At 45.7% G+C, this 26958-nt stretch overlaps 1 protein-coding gene across 29 annotated transcripts in view; it reads left to right on the forward strand.

Moving 5' to 3' along the window:
- Window positions 1-26958, forward strand: part of FRMD4A (FERM domain containing 4A) — a 589108-nt gene that overhangs the window by 434388 nt on the left and 127762 nt on the right. For all 29 annotated transcript variants that reach the window (XM_070255327.1, XM_070255323.1, XM_070255306.1 and 26 more), the window contains 2 exons: window positions 6074-6168; window positions 18182-18274. In XM_070255327.1, coding sequence (XP_070111428.1) covers window positions 6074-6168; window positions 18182-18274 — 188 coding nt within the window. The remainder of the gene's footprint in view (window positions 1-6073; window positions 6169-18181; window positions 18275-26958) is intronic.

Raw genomic sequence — 26958 nt, forward strand, 5'->3', positions numbered from 1 at the left:
ACCTCCCTGTGTGCCAGGCACTGTCTCAGCACTTTATGCAGATCAACATGAATTCATTGAATCCTCATAACAGCCCTGTGATGGGGGCATAGTCATCATCCTCATTTTGCAGCTGGGTAAACTGAGGCACAGAGCAGTTAAGTAACTTGCCCGAGATTATATGAGAAAGATGGGATATGTTAACGGATTTAAGAGATCAGGGGTAAGGGATCCAGAAGGGTTGTAAGGATTTTTATAATGGGTGAATAGATTTGTGAGAAGGCCGGGCAGTTTCTAAGGAAGGAAAAACCTAAGAATAATATTGGAGGGCAGGTGTTCAGTTCCTCAATCTGGGTCATCATTTTACAGATGAGAACACTGAGGCTCAGAGAGGTTAGAGGATTTGTCCAAGAGCACCTATCTGGGATGTATACGTGTTAAGTTTAAAGTAATGGTATGATATGTAAGGGCAGAGAATTGGAGAGGCCCAGGGTGCCACCTTGTCATCAGATTCCTTTCCCCAGACTTTGCCTGAATGGCTCACGGAGACCACCTGGAAGGGTCTTTATCATGAGGATGTACCAAGAACACTTTAGCCCTACACCCGTGATCATTTGATCATTACAGTCCGATCCTGTCTCACCTCGGAAGGCAGGCTGAGAAGTAGACAGGGCCTTTCTGGAAACCTGCGTGAGCTGGTATATGTGTGGTTCCCTCTGGAACAGTCTGGAGCCCTTGGGAACTCTGATCCGGATGGTCAAGTCAGACCAGCAATGACAAAGACCTAGTCTGTCCTCCCCGGAGAAGGGCATCGACGCCCAGGCTCCCCGCTCTGTCTGGTGGAAAGGCCGTCCTGTTAGCACCACCAGCAGCTCCACCAAGCAATGCATTTTGAGTGGGACCTTTATAAAGAGAGTCCGTTTGACAGATATAAGGGGGAATAAAAGCTGAAAAGAATCTGAGATAGAAAAAGAAAATGAGAAGACAGAAGCTTTTGAGTGAACAAAGTTAATTACAGGCTGAGAGAAAGTCTTAAATGTAGTGTCCCCATAGGGCCAGGACGGCACCAATGACCCAGTAAAGTCTGTTTCCAACCTGAGGCACGCAGGACTTGCCTCCCTCCATTGGCACGGAGGCGTCTGCCCAGCTTGTCCTGCAGAACTTGGTTGGGCTGCCCGCCACCTCTCTGGCCTCGCGCCCAGCCCAATCCCTGCAAACTCCACAAATGTTTACAGCACAGGTAATTGGCAAATTATAATCAGCAGGATCCCGTAAATATCCCTTCGAAGTGCGGACTAGCATAAAGCTTTCTGCTGACCCAGCAGCTTTCTCTAAACGAGTTTAAGAAACATTCGGAACAATGCAGTTCATTAATCACTGACACTCAAGGTGGGGTGTTGTCTTCGTTTGCAAGATCAGGAAATTACAAGGCTGATGCCTTACATGGTTTTAAACCAACCGTACAGAGAATTAAAGGTCCCGTGTCTGAATCGATCAGGATAGGCCAGGTAATGCTGTGATGACAAACAACCCCAAAGGTCACAATGGCTTAGCAGCGAGGTTTATTTCTTACTCGTGTTCCACGTCCATTCGGCTAGTGGCTCTTGACCCCACTGATGAAGGAGCCACCAGCTGGGGCATTGCCAGTCACTGTCATAGCAAAAGAAAGAGTTGTGGTTTCCAAAGGGACTTAAGATTTAGGAGTTGTCACCTAAATGTCTTACAGGATCTCTTATCTCCCCCCTTCCGTGCCTTTATTTCCCCATTTGTAAATTGCGGGTAATAAATGTCAGCTTTTCTTCACCGAGAGTGATGCATGTGATCTGTCATAACTGTTCTATAAAGTAACGGGACTAACTTTGTAAATCTTTTCACCAGATATGTGTCCAAACAGGTACAGTCCTTGAAAAGAAATAGTTTGAGATGATAAAGTTTATTCCAGTGATGCTGCTATTGCTGAGAGCCCTTTAGTTGCCTTCAACTTATGAGTCACTAAGAAAATTTGTTTTCTTACTATAGAAATTCCGATATATAAGGGGTTGTGGGGATAGGCTAAATTAAGGGATATGTCACCATGGAGAGGCCAAAAGTCAGCCTCCCCAAGGTGAATTTTTCAGTGTGTCAAGTCAGTTCTTTAGTTCTGCAGGCTCAGGGACCTGAGTTTTCATCCTCAGAAGAAGACTCACATTAACCAAGTTCAAAGTACTGATGTATAAATCATTACTGATTTATAAAATGTCAGCGTGCTGGTTTCAAGTGAGCAATATAATCTTCAGCAGACGGGGCCCTCAGGGCACATGATCCTTGACCTCTCACCCAGGAAGTACAGTTGGCAGAGGCAGGATGGCAGAGGAGTTACGCACGTGGCCTTTGAGGCTAGCTTGACTTTGTTGGAAATTCTGGCTTTGCTGTGAGACTGACGACAGCCTGCCTGCCATCTCCACGTTCAGAATCCTCATTGGCAAAGGAATGATGGTCTCTTATTGTAGGTGATAATGTGGTCACATGGCAGGGCGCTCAGCACCGTATCTAGGACATAGCCATGCCTCAGTAAGTTTTTGGAAGGTGCAGACTTGGAAGAAGGAAAGTGAAATAGGTAATTTGAATGCTTAATATGATCAGCTAAAGTTGCCCCACACCTCTGTTTCTGCTGTGTGAAAGGTTGTACCCCCGGGGCCTGGATAGTCAATGCCTGTTGGCTCAGACCATGTTTGCGTCTGCAGCTCACCTCTCTTTCCCAACCTGCTCCTCCAGCGCCCTCCCCATGCACCCCTTCCACTCACCCCCGCCCATTCTGTGCAACCATTACTGTATTTAATCCTGTTAGAGATAAACTCGTCCAGCCCTGAGAGGAATTCTTTCTCTTCCTGGGTAGTTTTATGCATCTCTGATCAATTCCATTGAGATGTTGGCTTTTAAAATTTAACTCTCAAAGAGAAGGAAGTCTTATTTTTGTCATTTTCAAGTTTGGGATGGAAGTCTCACCATCACCCCCAAGGACCCACAGTGATGACTTTATAGTCACACCTCGTTTTAGGAAGCCCGTTTGACCAGCGTGCTCACCTCCCCCTCCCCCACCGTCCCCACTCACTAGACTTGACTTCAAGTGACGCCATTTGAAAAAAATCAAATCCATTCTGAGGGCAAGATTCATCACCAGTGAGCATGCTCTTACAAATGTGACACAAGCTTCAAAGGCAAACCCAAAAGATTATCAAAAATGTTTTATGGGGGCCGGCCCAGTGGCGCAGCACTTAAGTTCGCACGTCCTGCTTCGCCAGCCTGGGGTTTGCCAGTTTGGATACCAGGTGCGGACCTACGCACCACTTGTCAAGCCATGCTGTGGCAGGCGTCCCATATATAAAGTAGAGGAAGATGGGCATGGATGTTAGCTCAGGGCCAGTCTTCCGCAGCAAAAAAAAAAAAAGGCTTGGCAGCAGATGTTAGCTCAGGGCTAATCTTCCTCAAACAAACAAACAAAAATGTTTTATGAACTAGCAGGCATCATAGAAATACTATGACTACTTTGAAAGGGATAGTCATTTGGACATAATGGTGTGTTGCCCTTTGAAAATCCACCCGCCTCCCTCCACCCGGTGACACCCTCTACGTTAATTGCTTTGTGTCTGGGCAGCCAAGTACCTTCTGGAAGTGGAGGTGGTGCTGGCAGAGCCTGCAGCAGCCCGTGGCAAAGACAGTTTGCAGCTTCAAGAAGCCCCTCATCTTGGTTTCGACTTTGTAATTTATCAGTGCCGTCCTGAGATGTGCCATGTTTCCTCCATGCCATTCCCCTGGGCGAGATTTCTGCTCCTTAGGAAGGAAGGTCTTACATAAAGTCTCGAATTCCCTGTTGGTTACAGCGATTGCTTTTTCATTTTTCCACTTTGTAGCATGAATGGAAGTATAGAATTTTAGATGGTGTTGATTTCTCAAGACGGATTCTCCTGTTGGTTTATTATGTCTTCTGGGGGAGGAAGCTTGGCCCTAGATTCAGACCCGCTCCGGTCATTGCCAGCTGTTTTCCTTGGAAAATTGATGGCCTTTGCGGCCCGGAGGACGCCACCTTGCGAGCCCAGGAGTGAGGCAGCAAAGGGAAACCATCTGAGTTGGCTCTTTAAAAGGAACCCTAGCTTTTACTCTCTGCCCCTGATAAAAGCCTAAGGTCCTTATTGGCAGGTGCTGCGTGTGTCTCCTGCAGCCTTGGCTGGTGCCCTGCACATATCACACACTCAGTAAGCGTCTCTTGTTTTAGTCTGCTCGGGCAGCTGCAACAAAATGCCACAGGCTGGGTGACTTAACTGAAATTTATTTTCTCACAGCTCTGGAGGCCAGAAGTCAGAGACGAGCGGGCCAGCCTGGTCGGGGTCTAGGGAGGGCTGTCTTCCTGACTTGCAGGCGGCAGCCCTCTTGCTGTGTCCTCACTGTGTCTCACCACCTCGCGTGGTGGGGAGAGAGAGCGAGCAAGCTCTCCAGTGTCTCTTATGAGGATGCTATTCCCATGGTGGAGGCCCGCTCTCGTGGCCTCACCTAAACCTCATCACCTCCCAGAGGCCATCACACTCGGGGCTAGGGCTCCAATGTGGGAATTTGAGAGGGACACCGTGCAGTCTATGGCAGCACCCAAAACAGTGAAATAAGAAACCAAACTGTCGTTTGACTCTTAACTGACATGCCTTATCCACTCTCCTAAAAGAAATGCACAGAATAACCAGTGGAAGAGGAAATAGACTCAGAAAGGGTGTATTAATGTGCATAAATGCACACAAACACCAACACACATTTTCTCTCCTGAAATCTGCTTTTTCTGAGATTGGAGCCATCCAGTGAGGACACTTGGAACAGAGCAGTTGTAGAGTAAAGACAATCCATTTGCATCTACCTGACCTGGGAGCTAATTTAGAAATAACCGTGCCCTTTTAGCCCCATTTCCCTATCAGACGACCTATTCCCTGTCCCCCACCTCAGAGCCTCGCAGTCTCCCATCCTCTCAGCAGTGACAGAGCAAAGTGAATGATGTCTTGGCAATGCAAGCATCTACAGGGATGGCATGCCTGAAGCACTGGTGCACTCCTGTGGATTGGCAGAGCTGTTTAGGAAAGCGTTTATGATAAAAACATTCCTAGGTAGAGATGATTCTTTTCTTTTGGAAAGGCAAATGGAAGGTAAATTTTCAGTTTATTCTTAAATCCTATTCCCAAGGCTGTGTGGCCTTAATTATAACATTTCTTGCAGGAGGGTACGTTTATTGTTTAGGTTTCAAATTACGGGAGTATGTGGAGTGGCCGAGGGCAGAGTCTCTGGAGCCAGGATTCAGATCTCAGCCCCAACACCTGCTTAATCTTGGGGCGCCCATTGCCTCCCTGTACAATGGGAGGAATAATAGGACCACCTCATAGGGCTGTGATGAGGGTTAAAGATGCCACTGTTTGTAAAGTGCTTAGAATGAGGCCTGGCACAGAGCAAATACTATATAAGCACATGTTGAATAGAGAGAGAGAGATGTATCTCTCTATATTTATGTATTTTTAAATAAGGCTTTTTCCTGTCAATTCAGCATAGAATGTTCTGTGTAGGGAAGGAGAACCCTAGGGTTTTTCAGCCCTGTCAGTGAGCGAGTACTAATTGTTGATAGAACAAACTGAGGAAACAGGGCAGAAGGTCTCAATGTGTTGATGGCCCTGTACTTGACTCTTTGCTCAGAGGCGTCCTCATTGTCTACTCCTTTGGGTTTTATAAAGATCGTTTGTATTGGGTCAGCCCCAGTGGCCTAGTGGTTAAGTTCGGTACACTCCGCTTTGGTGGCCCAGGTTCAGTTCCTGGGTGCAGACCTATGCCACTTGTCTGTCAGTGGCCATGCTGTGGCAGAGGCTCACATACAAAAAGAGGAAGATTGGCAATAGATGTTAGCTCAGGGCAAATCTTCCTCAGCAAAAAAAAAAAAAAAAAAAAAAAAATCAAAAAATCATATCATTTGGATTGATGTACTTGAGCTTTGAGACATTCTCTTTAAAACGTAAATAAACCTGAGATTGCATGTTTTAGGGAAAGTTGCCTCTCATCACTTACCGTTTTTTCCATTTGGTTCTTCCTCCAGCCTAAGCTTTTGGCCAAGGAGCTGCTTGACCTCGTGGCATCTCACTTCAACCTGAAGGAAAAGGAATACTTTGGAATCGCCTTCACAGATGAGACGTAAGTGCCCCACGAGCCCTCGGAACGTGAAGGAGAGTGCAGACCCTGAGCTCGCACTGTCCCCACTGTGCAGTCAGCTGCCAGCCACTTGGGTCTTGTGGTGCGGGGTCAGTCCGAGTTCATCATCTGAATTTCAAAGGCCTTGTGATCATGCCTGGAACGGCCCAAGGATGTAATTAGGGTGATGCTAATATTGTGAAATTATTAGGTAGACGAGTTCTTATAATCAAGCAGGTTCGTGCTCAGAACCGAAATGTTTATTGTTTTAAAACATAGATTTGTATGGGTTTGTTTTCTATTAAAGTTAAATAAAAACTTCTGGAAATTAAGCCTTTCTCTTCCAGTGTTGGAATAACAATAACGGGAAGTGAATTTGATGGTAAATTCAAAATGAAAAGTGTCTGCGCAGTTTCACTGTCTAAGCTGAAATAGAACATAAAACTCAAAAATTCACATCATTGTTTTCAGTGGTCCTACAGTCTGGCTCTGTGAAGTGGTGTTTTGCAATGCAAATAAGGAGTACTTTACTAAAATTTCAGTTTCCTTCTTAATATACGGTTAGCAGAAGAGTACAGTGAATATCTGCAGAGATTCTTGGGTAAAAATAAGCTGTTGTAGCATGTTTCATAATTTTCTTTCCTCTATGTATACACACACACACACACACACAAACACACAAACATACATGCACTCCTCCAAATCTTTAGAATTACCAAGAGGATTTCCTAAAATACTAATGGATCAGGATTAGGTTAGTGGCTGGACAAGACAGTATAGGGGAGGCCATACCGCAATGATCAGATGGTGCCATCGAGGCACGATGGGCTCAGAAGCGAGGACAAGAGGCATCCCCGTTGGTCAGGAGGAGAGACGATCAGATGTGGCTGCACTTAACTCGGGAGCAGCAGATGGGCAGGGGGGCCGGGGGCTGTGTTATCCAAATTGTGACCCTGTGAGTAAGAGGGGGTGTAAATTGTGATTGTCTTGGGCAAACTGGAACGTAGGGTCGTCCTGTAAGTTAGCACATTTCAGGCAGTGTTGTGATCCGGGAGCAGGTGGAGGAGCAGAGTCATATCTTCCTCAAGAGAGCTGGAGGAACAAGTCAGCCCCTGGCCCTGCAGCCTGCGGGGAAGTGAGCCCAAAGGAAGGCAGGAGAGGATGCCCCTGGTCTAGCAGAGTCACTGTGCCTGTGGGTAGGGCCAAGTAAGCACGCTGTGAACCAGAGGGCTGTGGTGGCACGGAGCCAGCAGAGTCACGAAAAGAACACTTTGAGACAATGGGACATTGAAAACAACTACTTTCACAAATGCGCATTTTCTGCCTTTTCTCCTGAGAATCACTGTAAACCCCCTAAATTGTTCTTCATGTATTTTTCACTAACTAGAAGGAAACCAGAGGTTTCAATTAATCACCTCCCATTGTTCACACTTCTCAAGTAAGCTGACTCTGCTGGAAGATCCTGTGGACTCTAGATGGTCCCAGTTAGACTTCCCTCTTGAATAAAAAAGAATCAAAGGATGGACATGTTGTCCCGGGCCGACGAGGAAGAACGCGGCTGCCGAATGTTTCACATCGCTGCCCTAGCGGCACTGTCCAGGAGGAACCGGCTGGAAGGTAGAAAGTCATTCTCCTCCCGGGAGAGGCAGGAGCAGGAAAGCCACACATCCCAGAAAGGAGGGTGGGAAAGCACAGCACAGCCTGCTTGTCCCACCGAGTGAAGCCAGATGCTCTGGGTCTTAGCCCTCCTGCTCCTCTGGGCTGCAGGAAGGCGTGCCTGTGCATGAGTATGTGTGCGTGAGGCCCGGCTGGAGGACAGCGTCCCACTCCCTTCAGTGGGGAGAATGGGCAGTGGAGGCGGGACGGTGATGCAGAGGATATGAGCCATCTTCTGGCACGGTCCGGAGAAAGTGTGACCACCACCATCCCCTTCCCCTGAGTCTGGGGGGTAGGGTTTCTCCAGCAATCGCGGGAATGGCGGGCAGCCAGCGGATCAGTAGCAAAGAGCCGCAGCTGGCAGCCAGTTCCAGAAAAAGAACTGGCAGATGGGCCTGACTCATGGAGGGGAAGCAGCGAATGTCAGGGGCCCCAAGGAAACAGGGGCCACCAAGGGACTAGGACAAGGGGACAGAAACAAAGGGGACGACAGTGACTCAGGGCTAGTCAGTCACCGCCTGACAACACCTGGGGCCACCAGATGTTAGCTGGTGGCCTCTTGAGTAATCTGAACTTTTCTCCTTTTCCTGGTAGGAAAGGATTATGTCAGTAACCACTAGCCTTATCCTACCTGCCCCCAGCCCTCACTCTGGGCACCGCTAGACGCTAGATCTTTTAATAACCTTGTTTTCAGATTGTGCGTGTGTACTGTCATGTAGTGTGTGTGTGTGATTTCTACAAGTGCTTCCCTATGTATTTTATAGTAAAATGCAAGAGAATGTTCATCCTTTGTTCCGGCCCGGTGTATCCTATGTATTTGCCTATTTCCTAATGCAAATCAAACAAGACTAACATTTGGAACATGCTGATAAACCTCACAATACTGTGCACGTGTGAGATATGACCAGAGCATTATCATTCCTAATAGGAGCGTGTATGACTCTTAGGTTATATATTGTCAGTCAGTCTTTCAATATTGACTGCTGTTGAGGACATTTTGTAGGATCTGGAAGGGCCTGGAGAAAATGTATATAAAGTAGAATGTAGACAGGAAATTGGAAGTTTCTCTAAGCTTCTCTCACACCAGAAGTTGTATTCTTTAATAGTGTCTAAATCCACAGTGCAAGACTTTATGCCCAAAGATATTTAATATTGTCAGCTAATCCACAGTTTTGCAGCATTCATACTGGCTCTGCCTTCTCCTTTTTTTAATTTCATTTTTTAGCTTTTTATTTGGAAATTATTAGATTACAGAAGAGTCACAAAGATAGCACAGAGAGTTCCCATATATGCTTCAGCCAGCTTCTCCAGATGCTGATATCTTACAAACCCTGTTACATTGGTCGAAACTAAGAAATTAACATTGGTACTATAGTATATTATGATTGGAACTAAACTATAGACTTCATTCAAGTTTCACCAGTTTTCCCATGAATGTCTTTTTCTCTTCCAGGATTCAGTTGCAATTAGCCCCTTTGATTTTTTTATTTTTTTAATTAAAAAAAATTTTTTTTCCCCTTCTTTTCCCCAAAGCCCTCTAGTACATAGTTGTATACTTTAGTTGTGGGTCCTTCTAGTTTTGGCATGTGGGACGCCACCTCAGCATGGCCTGGTGAGCAGTGCTAAGTCCGCGCCCAGGATCCGAACCAGCAAAACCGTGGGCTGCCGAAGCAGAGCACGCGAACTTAACCACTTGGCTATAGGGCCAGCCCTGCCCTTTGATTTTTAATAACTTTGCCCTAATAAAAAGAGATACAGATGGTCATCTGTAAATGATCTGAATTGTGATAACACGTGCAAACAGTGACATTTTGTCAGCCCTTAAAACATTTTGAAGCAAAGGAAGATCCTGGTATAAATTTGATCTTAAAATAATTATGTTTTGCTAGAGTCGTGGTTTTCAACCTTGGCTGCACGTGGGAGTCACCTGGGACACTGTAAGATACCAGTGCCCGGGACCTACCCACGAATTCGGATTTAATTGGTCTGGGTGTGGCCTGAGTATGGAGAGTTCTCAAAGCTTCTCACTTGATTCTAACTTGAAAACTCCCGTTCTAGAAAGAGGAGAATGTTGGAGTAAATTTCCTCTGCTCCCTCCCTCCAGATCCAAGAAGAGAAGCTGATGTCACTCAAACTTTGAATATTGGGGGCCAATCATGACACCTCCCAGGGGCCTGCAAAGTTACAGACTCACCATTCCAGACAGACTCTCAACTTAACAGTTTAAAAACCAACTCAGAAGTTCAGATTTAGTGTTTCCATGGGTACAAGTAGTGTCACTGAGATTTTCATTGGTCAAACATTGGCATCCATCATTTCAGAAAAGTTATTTTTACATTTTGTTTTTGAAATAGTTCCATTGCCATTTTAACACACAAGTAGTTTTTTTTCCCCAGAGCTCATGGTTCTGATTGTATCATTTAGATCAAGAAGCCTTATTTTTAGTTATCTGATCTATTCTCAGTCATAACTTTTGTTTCCTCTATTTGGGTTTCTTTTTTTAAAAAAACGAAAGCTTTATTGAGGAGGAATTGATGTACAAAGAAGTGCACATATTTAACGTGTACAGTTTGATGTTGGACATACACAGACCCCTGTAACACTCAAGTTTTAATTTTTAAAATTTAAAAAAAATGGTTGACAGAGGATCTCATGGTCAAAAACTATAACTAAACAACTTTTAGACTATTTGGCAGAAATCGTCAAACACACCCCAAGTTGAAGGAATGATTATCATCATATATTTAAATTTTAATTTGAACCTCCTGTTGTGAATTTTAAGAATTCTGTGTCCCATGCTGTAAATGAGTCTCCTTGTAATGAAAACCTTTAAGAAGTATTTAGAAAGTTTAGGGAGAAAGATCAGAAACTTGGTTAGCCATTATTGCACATTTTAAGAGCCAAGTACAGTTAGAATGTATTTTCACATACCAATTAAGAAAATGAGTAGTTCTTAACCTCTTACTTAATCACAGACTCCTTTGAAATTTGTTAAGAAGTTGCGTTCCCTTGCCACCGCAAAAGTTTACATGCAAAATAATTTATGCTTAAATTTTAGGGGGTTCGTAGACACCCTGAAGCCAGAATTCTAGTCTAAGAACCAATTAAGAGATTTTTTTTTAACATACTATGTTTTAATTAATTGAATCGTTGACTGGTACTGTTTGGGGAATCTGATTTATCCAGATAATTAAGGTCCAGCGTGCCCTGACACACTGGAAATACGTCTGCAGACCCGATGCTGGGACAATGGGAGAACCCCCTGCTCTTCAGGGGCCCTAAGTCCTTGTGTCCCTGGACTGGAACCATGACTGGCATTGGCTGAATCATCTGAAAAGGGTCTAGTTGATAAGCATCCCCAGTCTCCAGCTTATCTACAATTTGAAAATAAACATAGTAGTAAAGCAATTTTCCGATTGTGGAAGAAACAACAATAAGACGCAGCTCTGGGAAAGTAATTGATTTAGAAATAGGTTTGGGATTTCCATTCATTAAATGCCCCGCACTATAAGACTGAGGAGAGAGATCAATGGTACCACCTCCGTGCCTGGGTTGTAATAGCGGCTTCTGGAAACATGGCCTGCAGTGTTCATTACCACCGCGGAGGCTGCCTGGGGATACGGCCAGACGTTAGGGCAAACGACAGTACCTTCTATTTAGTGACCAGAAAAGGACTTTGGAAAACTCTTTGTGTGCGGTTAAGATAAATAAAAAAGAATGGGGCAATCCAAGCAGGCCTTCAGGGTCCAGGCTCCCTCCTGACCTTTTCCTTCCCAATGCCAGTGAGCCGGGTGGAGCTGGGATCCTGGACTCGGTGAGCAGAGTGAATTCTCACCGAATAGGGAGATTGTTTACTTAGAGCAGGAGTGGCGTCTATACGTGGATGGCAGTCACCGAACCGACAACAATATTGATCTGTGGGCGGTATTTGAAGCTGAGGTATTGGTTCCTTAAATGTTTGTTTAGTATCCACTATTAAGCACCGGAAGTCCAGAAATAACTAGACTTTGACCCCTTGTAGGGCTTATATTTTGGGTTTAGGAGGTAAATAATAAGATACAGTGCCGGAGGTACTATAAAACAAAATTGGAACAGCCTTAAGAGAACATAATGGAGCAAACAATTCCTCCATAAATAAAAAATTATAGCCATAAATTCAATTGGACTGAATAGCCTATGATGTAGTAATCTCGTCTCCCCAATACACACCTTATCTTAATCTTTCTTTGGGTGTGTGTCTCCCTCTGGTGCAGGCTCTCTCTCTCTCACACACATACACACACTCATTCACACACTTGAAGGCCACTATTTGAGCGTTTTTAGCTAAATCTGTATCCTTGAGCTGTCCTAGATGAGCAGACGTACTTCTGAGTCGGGACACTAAATACCTAAACATTCTTCCATCTGAAGAGCTCCCCACTCACCTCCTCCATCCAGTGACATCTGTAAAAATTTCATACTCTTGCTTTGGCTTTCCTGAGAAACTCATTCTATATGAAATCAGCTATCCACAATAAAAACCTCTAGGGGCCCGCCCGGTGGCTTGTGGTTAAGTTTGCACACTCTGCTTCAGGGGCCGGGGGTTCACCAGTTCAGATGCTGGGCGCGGACCGACACACCACTCATCAAGCCATCCCACATAGAGGAACTAAAAGGACTTACAAGTAGGATATACAACTGTGTGCTGGGGCTTTGGGGAGAAAAAAAAAGGAAGATTGGCAACAGATGTTAGCTCAAGGCCAGTCTTCCTCACACACACACACACACACACACACACACAGACACCGACACCTCTGAAAGGCACAGAATATCTTTCTCCCCTGGGGCCCAAGAAGTGATCCGTTCAGAGGGCCTTATCCCACCTCCACCCTCCAGTAGCTCTCTATACGTGACATTCTCCTAAGGCCATCTCTACTGAAGGTGCCAACACTTGAACCAAAAATCTGTTTGCATGATATGTAGAAGCTAAAAGCAATCTGTTAAATGAATGCATCCAATTTTGCTTGCCTGGAAGCAATTGCATATTTATTACTGACCCACCAGTTTGACCTACTGCCACCATAAACCAAATGAGTGTTATCTTGCGCAGCTTTAAAGATAGTTACATTCCAGCAATAAAAAAAAATAGTCTGTGTGTCTGCTGGAGCTTTTTTTTTTTTCTTGCTTTGTTATTGGCAAATGCACTCATGTGAATCCTCAAATGAAAAATCAATGAGAATAATGAAAAGTAAGCTTACCGGCATCTCTTAGTTCAACTGTATAGAGAAAATGCTTCTTAAACTTCTTGGCTCCCCATCCCACCCTAACTTAAAGAAAGAGCAAAAAAAGACTTGAGGAAGGGACTTGATGCTGAGACTGTGAGGTATGGCATAGGAAAGAAAAAGTCCTGGGCAGTGAGGAATCCTTGATACTGTTAGGTGTGGGAGATGTGACTTGGAACACAACACGATAAACAGAAAATATTTTAACAAGTCCTTCTGCAGCCGAAAGTGGTGGCCTCAGATCTGGGGTTTCCAGTTTACTTTTTAATCCATCTCTTAGCTTTTGCCTAAACATTCGGCAGTTATCATAAGGGACCTTAGATAAGTCCCTTGTCCTCTTAGTCTTTTTCCCCTTTGTAAGCAGCCTTCAGTGGAGAGATTTTTACATAAAATGCACAGAAAATGGAGGGAGCCGACTTCCTTCTGCCTGAGGGTCCCAGGACTCCAGGTTTAGGAAGCCCACCTCTGCGTGAACATCAGAACCTCGGGAGGGAGTCTGTCGTGCGGTCCCTCACAGAACTGGGGTTGGGGAGTTCCAGCAGGGGAAGTGGAGAAAGGAAATTCGTTTTTTCTCAGAGGCTGCCTCTTCAATTCGGGGTGATTCTGGCCCTGTTCTCTCTGCTTCCTGCCATTTTCTTACTTCCTAGTCATTGCATTGCTTGATAAATGCTAAACCAATATATGGCTAGGAACAAAGGAGTTTCCAGTTAAATAAATTCTTTGCTAAAATGTCATTCTTTTACAGAGTTTAGTGTGGGGAATGAAATTGTTGAGTGAGGGAATCCACTCCCCTATTTGTCCTCTGTTAACATAGATGAAGAATGGGTGGTAAGCAGACCCGACAGGGTGGTATCCAGGTGACTCTGTCTGTGTCTCTTCATGCAAAATGTCCCCACTTGGAAGTTCTTCACGAAGTGAATTTTGGCCCCCAGAGACCTAAGTGGGATCCCCAACTGTCTGTGTGGTCAGTAATGTGGTACCATTGGGGTGGGTGAGGATTTCTCAAGCCTGGCTCATTGACGGATCTGAAGGGCACATGTGGAACATTCTATCTGTCAGTTCCTCCTTATTCCTTGAGTTTGGGGCCAGAGAAAGACCACCATGCTCTTGTACCAATCCAGTCTGTTTCTCTTGTGAGGATCAGGAAACCGTTATTCCCACCAGACCCTTCATCAAGAATTATCATAAGGCAGGCCAGCACCATGGCCTACTGGTTAAGTTCGGTGTGCTCCGCTTCAGCAGCCCAGATTTGGTTCCCCAGCATGGACTGACACCACTTGTCAGCCATGCCCTGGTGGTGACCCACATAGAAAAAGAGGAAGATTGGCAACAGATGTTAGGTCAGGGCGAATCTTCCACAGCAAAAAAAAAAAAAAATAATAATAATAATAATAATAAAATAATTATCATAAGGCAAAAGGTTAAAATTTAAATCTACATGGTCATTGGATGGATTGCTGTTCTGAGTTTTCTTAGATTCTGTATTTATTTGGCATCCATTAATTACAATGCCAAATTAACACCAAAGTTGTTTACATCTCCCCTGCCAACCAGAGCTCATACTCTGAACCACCCTCTTTATCTAAATCTCACACACGAAGCCAAGATTTCCCCATGCCCTATCTCAGTCTAGGGCCAGGTACCAGATGCTAGGGATAGCCTTATACCTCAAAGCCTGCTGGAATTATTCAAACTAGCCAATCCTGAGCTGTTTCCCCTGTACTGTCCTGCTTTTCCCACAGAAACCCCATTTGAGGCTCTGGCCTATGCCTTCCCAATATTCCTTTCTGCCCCAGGACCAGCACTGGTGCTACCCCTTGTGGCCCTGCCTGGCGTGGCATGCCTCACCTTTCTAGGAGGACTGTGAATAACATTAACTGGTCTTTCAATGGCATTGACCTCTCCGTGTTGTCACTCCGTCACCTTAATAAATTAAGATCTGAGCACAAGTCAATCGCTTTGGGTGCTAGTCATCCCGTCACTGAGCACATCCTTTTGAGGACGTCCTATTTGCCAGGCACAGTGCTAGGTTCTGGGCATGACTTTTCTTAATGTTATAAACTTGTAGCTTAGTTGGAGAGACAGGTCATATTTTTAAAAATAACTAAGTTCACAAGAATATGCTAAATGCCTTGTCAATGACACAAACCAGAAGCTCTGGAGAAGTTTGAAAGAAACCCCAGGCTTAGGCAATCAAAAAAGACTTCACTGAAAGTAAGCCCCGAGCTCGGCCTTGAACGATGGCTAGCATTCAGATAAAGAGGGTGGCCAGACGATTCCAATTAGGAAAAAGAGCGTGATCAAAGTCATGGCGTAGAGCTGCATATGGCGTGTTTGCAGGAGGCTGAGCTCAAAGAGACGACCCCGAGGGATTTTGGACATTTTCAGAGGCAGGAAAGGAGGGGCTGTAGCTTATGACTCTCTGATAATTAGGTCGAACATTTATCTTACCACCTTCCAGTTGGTCAAAACCCACAAACCCCATGCTATTTTTCAGATGAAAAAAGTCTGTTGGAGGAAAAAGAATGCATGCACAGAGTAAGTCCCTTGGACTTCAAGAATGTAGCCACAGATGTGCCCAGGATGGGGGCTGTGAGTCCAGAGGAGGAGCTCCAGCCCAGGCTGGTGTGTGTGGGGAAGGTGTGGCAGACAAGGCTTTCTGGAGCCACGGGAGAGCTGGGTCTTGAGGGTGGACTTTGCTGGGTGACAAAGGAGGGGAAGGGCATTGTAGGTGGAGGGAACAGCATGAACTAAGGCACAGAGGTTTGAGACAACATGATCCCCGTGGGGCATTATCAGTATTTCAGGTTTGACCAGAGACGAGGTGGCCGCAGACCTTCTGTTTCTAGGTCCCAGTTCTAGTTGGACAGGAACTTAGCCCACCTTTCTGGGAGAATTTGGTCCAGTCCTTTTACTTAGAAAACTTTTTTCCCACTTATTTTTCCCCTTTACTTTATTCAGAGAAGAGTAACCAAAAGTAAAAAATAAAATTAATAGCAAAAACTTTTTCTAAATGGAAATTCTCAGTTGGAGGAAAAAAAGAGGCCGAAGTTCCTCAGGTGGACACTGTTCAGAGGCCGATCCCGTGGTCATCTGTAGAGCCACAGGAGTGAGTTTAATTGAAAGAGCGATTTTTTTTTTCCTTGTGCAAAAGACGCAGCTTGAATGAAGTCTCAAAGTGGAGATGGAAACCTCTAGCCTGTTTTCTGTCTTTCATTTGTTGGAGCAAGCTTGTGCTTGGAGGAGCAGGCATTTTGGTACAGTGATGCAGACAGCTGGTATTTCTCATTATCCACAGAAGCGCCAGCCTCCCACACAGGTGTATGCATTTTCATACATGTGAGTACTTTATAAACATGGGTGTTACACAGCATCAGGCACCTGAGGAGATTTTGTGCTGTCACTTGTGTCTGTTCAACGTGAGCTGACTAAGTAAAGGTGATTATAGGACTCTCAGTCTTCCAGGATGATGGACTGGGATTGGGTAGGGAGGGGAAAGGAAAAGGAAAAGAGTAGGTTCCTCTCCCTACATTTGTTCCATGGCTGTCATGCTCTTCAAAGACTACCCTCCTCAGTGTGGCCCCCAAGGCCCTGGTGGCTGGTCCCTGCCCCTTTCCAGCCTCATCCCTTTCTACCCACATGACACTAAGATGCCAGGTTTCTTTTCACCTCAGGGCCTTTGTACATGCTGGCCCCTCTGCTTGGAAAGTGGTTCTCCTTCCACTTTGTTGAGGTAACTCTTGTCATTCTTCAGATCTTACTCACACACCAGGAAGTGCCTCTCAGACCCCCAGGCTAGATCAGGTCCTTACGTATTCTCGTAACTCATGGTCCTCATACTATTAGTATTTAGGTAGTTAATTGTGGAAGTAGTGGTTGAGTGTCTCCTCATAAGAATATAAGCTTGAGGGGAATAGAAGTCATGTCTGTGCTGCTAAGTGCTACATCTCCAGACCCTTTCTCAGAGAAGGTGGTCAGTTAGTATATATGGAAGGAAAGAAGAGAGGGAGGCAGGGAAGGAAGGAAGAAACGCACAGGGGACCCGATTTGAATATCATCAAATATCTGTAGTTCACTGTTTAGAATAGTTTTAATAAGGTATAATTGACATACAATAAACTACGCATATTAAAATGAGCAATTTGACGCGTTTCGAGGTACATCTACACCCATAAAACCATCACCACCATCAAAATAATGAATATATCCATCACTCCCGAAAGTTTCCTCATGCCCCCCTTATATCCCTCTCACTCACCCCCCCAGGCAACCACGGATCTCTCTGTCACTGCAGAATAATTTGCGCTTTCTAGAGTTTTCTACAAATGGAATCATACAATCTATACTCTTTTTGTCTGGCTTCTTTCACTCAGCAGAATTATTTTGAGATTCATCCTTGTTGCTGCATACATCGATATGCCTTGTTTGTTGTCTTTATTGCTGCATAGTATTCCATTATATAACTATGTCACAATTTATTTATCCATTCCCCTGTTGATAAACACTGGGGTTGTTTCAAGTTTTGAGCTATTACAAATAAAGAATCTCTGGGCATCTGTGTGTAAAAGTCTTTGCACGGGGGACATATGCTTTCATTTATCTTGGGAAATACCTAGGAGCAGAATGGCTGAGTCATATGGTAGGTGTATGTTTAAATTCTTAAGATACTGTCTGTGATTCGCTTTTCACCCCATCTGCTTCCAGTAGGTTGTTGTGAAGATTGCTAACGTGTCTCTAATGTGTGTTTTGAGTCCTGAAGGAAAAAAGGCAGTCAAGAGTGTGATGGGGGAATTCAGGACGAGAGAGAGAGCACGATTACATTTTCATTTGAGCGCAATCTAGACAATGGACAGCAGGTCTGAAGCCCCGGACTTTTTGATTGTCATTCTCCTCTCTCACATCACACAGTGTCTCCCGCTGATTCAATAATCAGTATTCCCCAGATAATTCCTTTGGGTTCTCCAAATATTGCAAACTTAGCAGTGAGGCAGAGGTCCACGTTTATCTGTGATCCAGCACGTTCTGCTACACGTAGATCATTGTCACAGAAACTTCTGCAAAATCCAGATCGCTAACCCATGTGTCTCTCTTCTCCTCAGGGGACACTTAAACTGGCTTCAACTAGATCGAAGAGTACTGGAGCATGACTTCCCCAAAAAGTCAGGACCGGTGGTTTTATACTTTTGTGTCAGGTATGTACACCTGGTGCCCACTCTTTGCTTCTTTATTTCTTTCTCTGTCGGAAAGCCGGGGAGAGTAGAGTGATGAAAGGAAAGAGAAGTCGAGTTTGTCTTGGTTCATTGCCAGTAATAGAGGTTACCGTACCACTACATTCCCAGTAGATATAAACCTGGGGCGTGGGTGTGTAAGGCGTGTCAGTGTGTGTGCATGGACACACGTGTTTGTGCTGTTGCACTAGGATGCTTGTGTGGAATGAAGATCAGAGCTTGTTATTTTTTTTTGCTTTTTTTGGAGAGGGGGCATACGTCTTGAAATAAACTGAATCTCTTACGATAACACAAACCCATGGATCCTTTTGGTGGCCATTTGAAGCTACATAACAGAAGTCCATGTATTTTCTTGCCTCACAAGGGCCAGTTGGCCTCTTGAAACTTGTCTATTTTATTCCAAATAGGAATAGGGGAACCTCAGCAATACATCACGGATCAGTGTCTTTCTCAGTCATGGGAGGATACGGCATAATGAAATATCAGAAACAGTCGGCATCTTTCTGCTGTTTAATCTATTATAAGTTTTATTTTGTGACTGCAGAGAACTGTATGTGCTTCTCATAGTTAACACTGGCAACGATCTTATGAAGTCGACCAGACTTATCACTTTGGTTTGCAGAAGGTTGTGTGAAGCCCGAGAGAGTCATGTCGTGGGTTCAGGGGCAAAGCACCAATCATAGCAACACCAGAATCTGAGCCCCCAGACCCAGCAGCTCCCTGAGCACCCATCTGTGGAGCCACCAGGCTGTTTCTGTCCAGAACCTTCCTTGCAACACAATTGCAGAGGCATTTAGGTCCAAAAGCCTCAGTCTTGCGGTGGACATGAACACTTCCAATACATAGACCCAGCTCTTTAAAAACATGTTCACAGAAATTCAAGAGCAAGACGCCCATGATTGACAGTTCAGTTCTTCCTAAGGAGCATGGCCAGGAATGCAGTTTTAGATGTAGCCATCCCGAGACCACAGAAGGCATTAGAAGAGCCTAGAATCAGAGTTAAAGGGTCCATTTAACAGGCTGGCGTATGTGTCTTTACCTCAGCTGGCGGAGTAGATTTAAACTTGCATTTAATGTCTTTTTGATTTGTTTAACAGCTGCGAACATATCAGAGCTAATCTTAGCTATTTCCATTACTGATGAGCATCATCTCGATGTCATATTCTCTTTAATGGTGGCCACATTTTCTCAGATAAATGGAAAAGTAACCGTGTAAAGCAGAGAGTAACACTTCCATCGGGTGGGGCGGCGCGTAAGGCGAGACTGGGTTGGATTTGAGCAGATCATTCCTCTATAATCGAAGATGGATGAGTACACTTGCCGTTTATCAGCTTCTCCCCTCCTTCTTGCTGCTTTTCACCAACATTAACCAAGAATAGAAAACACTGGGCTGGTTGTCTATTAGCTGTTGTTTCCAACTGTCTGTCAGGAGCCGAGTTATTTGTGGGTTTGGGGAACCAAGCCTTGGAGGAACGCTTGGGGCATCCTGAGGTTGCTGGTTGAAGTGCTTGTCGCTGAGAATATGCTGAGTTTTCCAAATCACTCTGAGCTGACTTCTGTCTGTGAAACCAGATACACAGAGGAAGCTGCAGAGGCGGAACCAGTGTTGACAATAGACAGAAACGAGGAGCGGGTGACTGAAGACCCAAGGACACTTCTGCCATGGGCCATCCATTTTCCTAATTGGCCACAGCAGGCTCCTCACAGAATGCTCCTTAGGAAAAGCTCTCCAAATGCACATTTGGGGACAGACTCCTAGCAGATCCCTGCCACAAAGCTGAGCTCCTTCTCCAGCTCGTTGCGAAAGCTGATCTTTCTGGACAGCCCCAGCTTGCTGTTTCCAGTTACCTCTTGGCCACCTGCATACTGCAGACTCCGCAGGTCCAGAGCCAAGTTCATCCTGTTCCCACCACCCCGCTCCCCTCCCCAGACCTTCTCTGGTCCCCTCAAATCTCTGATGTCATTATCCATTCAGTCTTCTAGGCATTCCATCTTGAAGTCTTTCCTCTTCCTCAAATTCTAATGTGCGTTAATTCTCTGCTGCTAATTCTGAAATCTCTCTCCGCCTTGCCCTCTCCTCTTTATTCCTTGAACTCAGGCTGTCATCTTCTGTCACTTGAGCTATTGCAACCGCTTCCCAGGGTGGGTCTCATCTTAGCACCTGCCACAGAGGATCCTGGCTCCTCCCCCACCATCCCGAGTCCCCAGGCTTCAGCTAGCGGAGCAGCACAATGACAAAACACCAATAGTTGGTTTTCTGGTTTCCTCCGAGAGAGGAGGCAGATTCTCCCACATTGGTGAATTCTGAATTTTTACCTTGATTTTTGACCTGGAAGAATTCCCAGTTTATAGCTCAGTGCCTTTCTGGGGATGCCCACAGGCTATTTTCTCCAAAGGAGTGGTGTGATAAATTATCTTCATAAAGACCCAGACCTTGGAATATGCTGGGGTCCGTCAAAGAGCTCCTGTCCAGCTGGGCGCTCTCCCTGTGCACGCTCACTGACCTTTCTAAAGAGGAGCAGCCCCAGCCCGGCCGTCATGACACACGCGTCCCCTGAAGCAGCCTGACTCAGCCCCTCACGGCTTTCACCTTCCGCTTAAACATCTGTGTAACACGTGTGTGGTTAGCCTTCGTGGAAAAGGAGAAGAAAACCATGTGATAAAAGAGGACCATGGAAAAGATCAACTGCTTTAAGCCAGGTTCTAGGAATTCCCGAGTAGAAATATGAATCCTGTATCACTGAGGAACTAAGTTAGGCTGCCATCCCAGCTTGGTTTGTAATTCAACATTTATATATTCTTTTGCAGTAGTGCATATTCAAAACATCTGTGAGAGTGGGGGCAGAATTATCAGCTCCATTCAACCAATTAGGAAAAATAAGACCCCAGTATATTAAATAATGTGAATTCGAACTCAGAGAATTCTGCTTCCTCCTCTAAGCCAGAGTAATTCTTCTGTAAGGATTTAGGATGGAGGACTAAGAACCTGCCTTCATTGACCTATTATTTAGCCTAAAAGAGACCTGCTCCCTCCAACTGCTCCTGGGTCAGCTCACCAGCAGTAATTACCGTGGCTTTGGGGTCTTTATAATTACCTAAAAAGGAAAAAGGTCTGAGAGAAGGGAACTATCCATTATTAAGCATAATTGTTAATCTTCACAACAACCCTTGAAGCAGTATTATTATTCCTAATTAAAGATAAGGAGATGGGGGCCCAAGACGGTCAGGGAAATGGTCCCCCCAGCATGGCTGGAAAGTTCTTGCATCTGTTCAGTTAGATCTGACTCCAGTCCTTGAGCCCTGCCCCCTACCCCACACTGCCTCCCTCCCACAGGTGAAAAGTGACACCATGGTTGCTTATCAGAGCCTGCCTTTGCACCCGGTGTAGGTAGGGCCAGAGCCACCCCAGTCTAAGTTGATAAGTCTGCTCACCTTGGGTTCCACGCTTGGCCACGTCTGCAGAACCGGCGTCCATCTGCAAAGATGGTGTTAGCGCAGGTGCACCCAGCACTAGGTGAGAGGGGCCTGATGGTCCCGTTCTAGCACTCATGAACTCAAGGCGCCCCCTGCAGGGACAACGCCAAGTCACAAAGCTTGGTGACCTTTGGGAAACTCCACATTGGGCTAAGGAGGGGCATGTATCCATTTTCCCCAACTTCCAAGGTCCTATCAGCCCACCTGCTGTCATTTCTTTGCCATTTCAGTGCAAACCCAATATTGTGCCCTTGCACCACTCCCTTACCCTGGACCTTCCCTCCCCTTGCCGTTTGTCTCATACACACACGCACATGCACGTGCACGTGGGGTTGGCTCAATTGAGTCACACAGTTCTTTTATTTCTACCCCTGGGTTGCTAGGTGTGGTCAGTGGGGAAAAAAAATCATACAACTGCAGGTTGGCATGTGATCGATTGTGACCAATTTCACAGAGATCATCAATGTTTCAATATTTCGAGCCAATTCTGTCGAGTGTGCCTGCTCAGGGTCCTCTTCATTGCCCACAGTGGCTTCCCCTCTTGCCGCAGACTCCAGACCAGAAGCTCACGCCTTTGCTCTGAGGAGATGACATTGCTCGTGATTTTGCAGAGAAAACGGAAGCTAACATGGGTGAGCTCCATCAGCTTCCTACTCCCTTACCCACAAACTTAGTTGTATCTGCCCCATCTTTGTGGCGTCCTCACCCACTCACCACATATTCACACGTACACACCCAGTAAGAGGAAGAGGGACCCCTATCCCATCATCCAGAGTTGGGGGGGCCATGTGTACTCCACTTTCAGCCCTTTCCCCACCACAGAGAGCTCACTGCCTTGAGTCGCCCCTCTCTTTTTCTCTATCTTCGGCTGCTGCTTCTCCATGGATCCCTCCCCTCCATGACCATGCCTCTCCCACCCTAATAAAAGAAAATCCCTTCCCTTGACTTGCATCCTCCTCTGCTACTACCCTTTGCTGCCCGTTCTGTTCACAGCAAAGGTTCAGAAGGATGGGTCTACACTTACTGTCCCCCTTCCCACATCCCCTTGATTCCTCAGGTTGTGGCAGTCCAGCTTGTGGTCCCATCACCCCATGGTCACTGGGGGTCTCTAGGCCTGAAATTCCATAGGTGCTTTTCTACCCTCCTCTGCCTGAATCAAATGATGTTGTCATCTCTCTGCCCCGAAACTTACTTATGGCTCTTTGTGTGGTACCTCTTTATCTCTGTGATTGGCACCACCCCCCATCCAGCCCCCCAAGCCAGAAACTTGGGAGTCAACCTTGACTTCACCTGCTCTTTCCCACCTGCTCCCTTCTCTTCCCTCAGTCATTAATTCTTCTTATTTCTGCATCTTAAATAGCTCTTTATATCCATCCCTTACTTGAAGAGTATGAAGAGTAAGGGATGGATGCACATCCCCTGGGCTGTGTTTAGTAAATCTGTACTCGTCTGGAATTCCTCTTATTTGTCTCTGCTTCTGCTTCTGGCTCCTTCCAGTCTCTCCTGTATGTTGCCACGGAGCATCTTTCTAGAATTCTTCTCTGATCCCCTACTCATAATTTTCTCCGCTTTTCATTATCATGCTAAGGATTTCCTTGGTATGTCCTATATGATTTGACTTCTGCATGCCTGTCCACCCTTATCCTTCCCCACTCCCTTACCCCTCACACATATGCTTTACACGCAGCCCCGTGATCAATGTATGACCAAGATCACGTTCAACTACAAGATCTTTGTTTAGTGCTATGGGAACGCTCCTCAAGTTTGAGAACAGTGACCCTCTGATAGGATTCACCAGGCACGCTTAAGAAATAGGTCAAGAAAAAATAGAAGGAAAATAGGTCTAAAATATGTCTACGCACCTAAGGAAGTCTCTAGGTCTTTTTACTGCATAGACACAAGTTTGTGCTCAGAATGATTCCTCCATGTCTTGGCTGTTCCTCTATTTGTGTGTTCTCCAGCCAAGTGAGCTTGTAGCTCTGGTCACCTACACTGTTTGTAGGAAAATAAACAGAGATTAGATTTGTCTTCTCAGACTTAGAGGTTCATAAACAATAACCTGAAGTGAGCAAGCGAAAAAGGAAAGAAAGGAGTTGCCAGGGAGCTTTGATCTGGAGGGCACATTTTACAGCCGAGTTCATGACCTGCCTGTCGGTGTCTTTCCTGGCTGGTTGTGATAGCCATTGCTCTTTCCTGTCACTCACAGTCACAGTGATGGCACAGACCTCAAGTGAGAAGCCTGCTAACAGGAACTTGCTAGATCTCAACTGGGTGTCCGGGATAAAATTTTAGCGCTGTTGGAATTCTCAGTGTCGGAGATATTTGGCCGCGGAAACTCACAGCAGGATCAATGATCCTTCTCATGGTGATCACTCATTTTGCTATCAAAATGGGACATTTGTGTTCATTACAAAATGAAACCACTGGTCCATTTAATTAACACTTGCTGTAAATATTTGGTGATTCCCAAGTGCCAAGAGGAGGATGTGAGAGGGAAGAGGAGGAGGCCGGAAGAGGAGCCGTGGCTGACATCACCTGGCTGGGCCGTGTTCAGTCTCCTGCAGTCTGAGACTTCCACAGTTAAAGGGGACGAGCCTCCCCAGGGCCTCAGAGCCTCCTGAGTATTTGATAGTCTCACACACATCATAGCATAGCATGTATTATTCCTCCTTCAGACTGTCTGATAAAATATTCTCAGGTTGGCACCATCTGGCCAGGTTGGGTATGATTCTCGTGCAGCTCAAGGAACACTCAGAGCTGGGTTTGCCCTTGGCCTAGAGCACCGTTCCTTTCAACTCAAGAAGAAGCCCTAAGCGTCAGTCCTGCTAGATGTGCAGGTTTTATTATCCTTCAGGGATAGTGAGAGCAACAGATCAGGAGACGATTGCCATTGAAAAGACAGTTTGTTACTCATGGTTCCCAAGAGGAGAGGGCATGCTGTGCCGGGCAGGGCCGCATGGGGACGCACCAGGCAGGTCAGGAGGCAGAGGGAGGGGGCTCTGTGGACAAGGGCCTATATGGTGCTTTCTGCAGGAAGGAATGGGTGAGACAAGGTCAGCAGGCTTGGGACGGCTGGTTTGAGTTATTTCAGCGGGCTTTGGGGCATAGGGTCTGTCTCAGGCTGTCCAGTTCCTGGCCCTGGCATGATCAGGGCAGGTGGATAGTGGCCCCAGAGTCTAAGAGCCCCATAGAGGAGGCGAGGAAGGGTATGTGGGCTCTGGATTGGTTGCCTGCATATGAAACGAGTGCTCACCGGTGAGTCCTTTACTCTCTCTAGGAATTGGCTCACCTTGGGAGGAGCCGTCCCTCCAAGGTCAGCAGGGCGCCAGATGTCAAAGAGTCAGAAACCCATGGTTAATCCAGAACCAGACTTAGAATTGTCCATGCAGACTCTCTGAATCTCAGAGAAATCCTTCATTTCCTTGGGTTTACGTAGAGATCCGGAATGTTCTTTGTGAACCAGGTTTTCGAGGAAGCGCCCGCGCTGGTAGTTAAGGAAATGCAACATTGCCACCTACTGCCGAAACGGAGGACCTTTAATAAGGTTCTCATGAAAATCAGAAACTGGTAAAAAAAAAAGAAAAAAAAAAAATGAAAGAAAAGAAAGAAAAGAAAGAAAGAAAATCTCGACTTTGAACCCAAACCATCAGTGTCTCCCACCTCTCCAGAAGTTTCTTCTCCCTGGTGCTCCTGCCCTGTGCACTGGGTGTCGGTGTGTGAATTGAGATGACTGAGGTCTCTTTTTCTCTGGGCATTTTGTCCTCTAGCACAGATGGAAAGTTCAAGATAAGTGAAATATCCAAGGTTACAGAACAATAATATGACCAGCCTGGAGCTCACATGGTTTCCAGGCTGTTTCTTGGTGATAAAGGTTAACAGGAAACTGCTTTCCAGTTTTTGTCGAGAGGAGGTGATTTTTTTCTTCATCTCAGAATATGCTTGTTATTTCCTCCTACCTTCCTGCCTCTTGTATAGCCAGACGACATGGAGCTCAGTGGAAATGAAAGCTGTTGCAGAAGATGCAGAATTTGCTGTCTCATTTCAGTTTTCCGTTATTAGAGAGTTGAAGAGGGAAGTGTTATGTTTGCTTAAGATACAGTCGAGGAGAAAATTGGGGTTGGAGAGGACAGAACGTGACCACTCCTTAATTTGCAAGAATTAAATGTGGTACAGACGTAAGGCATTGCCTTGAAAATTAGGTTATTTCAGACCTAACAGCTTTAGACTCAAAATTATTGTTGCATAACTATGGACAATCACTGTCCACCTCAAGAAGCCTCCGCTATTACTCTGGCCTTAGGCACCAAGGTCACTAACAGCTTTGTGTGAACAACTTTTCATGTTAACAGTGATGGAAGGGGTCAGATGTGGAATATAAGACCCCCAGCCTGGAATTTCATGACCCCTGGGAAACCATTTATTATTTCTGTTCCCTCCTGCATTGCATTCACTGCCCATTTCATTGTCCAGCAAGAACTCAACCAACCGTGAGTGGGGAGAAGAGTGAAAAAAATCAGTCTTTCATTCTCAGATGCTTACTAAGCTCATGTTTGTGCCAGGCACTGAATTAGTGCTGGGATACAAAAATGAGTAAGATTGGGCCAGCCCTCAAGGAGTTTGCAGCTGAGTAAGAAATCCCAGGGAGCAGAAACTTACAGGAGCTTGGGCAGCTCAGTAAGCAGAAGGTGGAAGGGAGTCCGGGAGAGGAGCACTTCTGTAGGATGGTGAGCGGAGTCGGCGAAAATGTGGGGATCCTGAACGAGGGCTCAAGGGAGCAGGGGTGAGGTGGGACGTGGCGGAGAGTTGTTTGGGGGGTTGAGAGGAATAGCTTGAACAAAGGCACAGAAGCAAGATTCGTCCATAATAGGCCACGCCTGCAAGTCACCCAGCTGAGCTGGCATTTTCCTGAACCACCTGGATCTGAGCCTTTGTCATCCTCTTCCCCTCCCCCCCCTTCCTTTTCCCCTCTCTTCCTTCAGTTTCCTTCCTTCCTTCCTTCCCTCCTTCCTTCTGACTTTGCTATTCTGACTACCCGTCCCCAAAAGCCCTTTACAACAGATGTAGATTTTTAAATTAAATCAAATTTAACTTCTTTTGCTTTGAGATGTAGAATTTGCTACTGCATTTCCAGTCTATTTTTAGAGGACTGAAAATTGTACAACTTTACAGCCCCT

The sequence above is a fragment of the Equus caballus genome, chromosome 29 (genome assembly GCF_041296265.1).
Source record: "Equus caballus isolate H_3958 breed thoroughbred chromosome 29, TB-T2T, whole genome shotgun sequence".
NCBI lineage: Eukaryota > Metazoa > Chordata > Mammalia > Perissodactyla > Equidae > Equus > Equus caballus.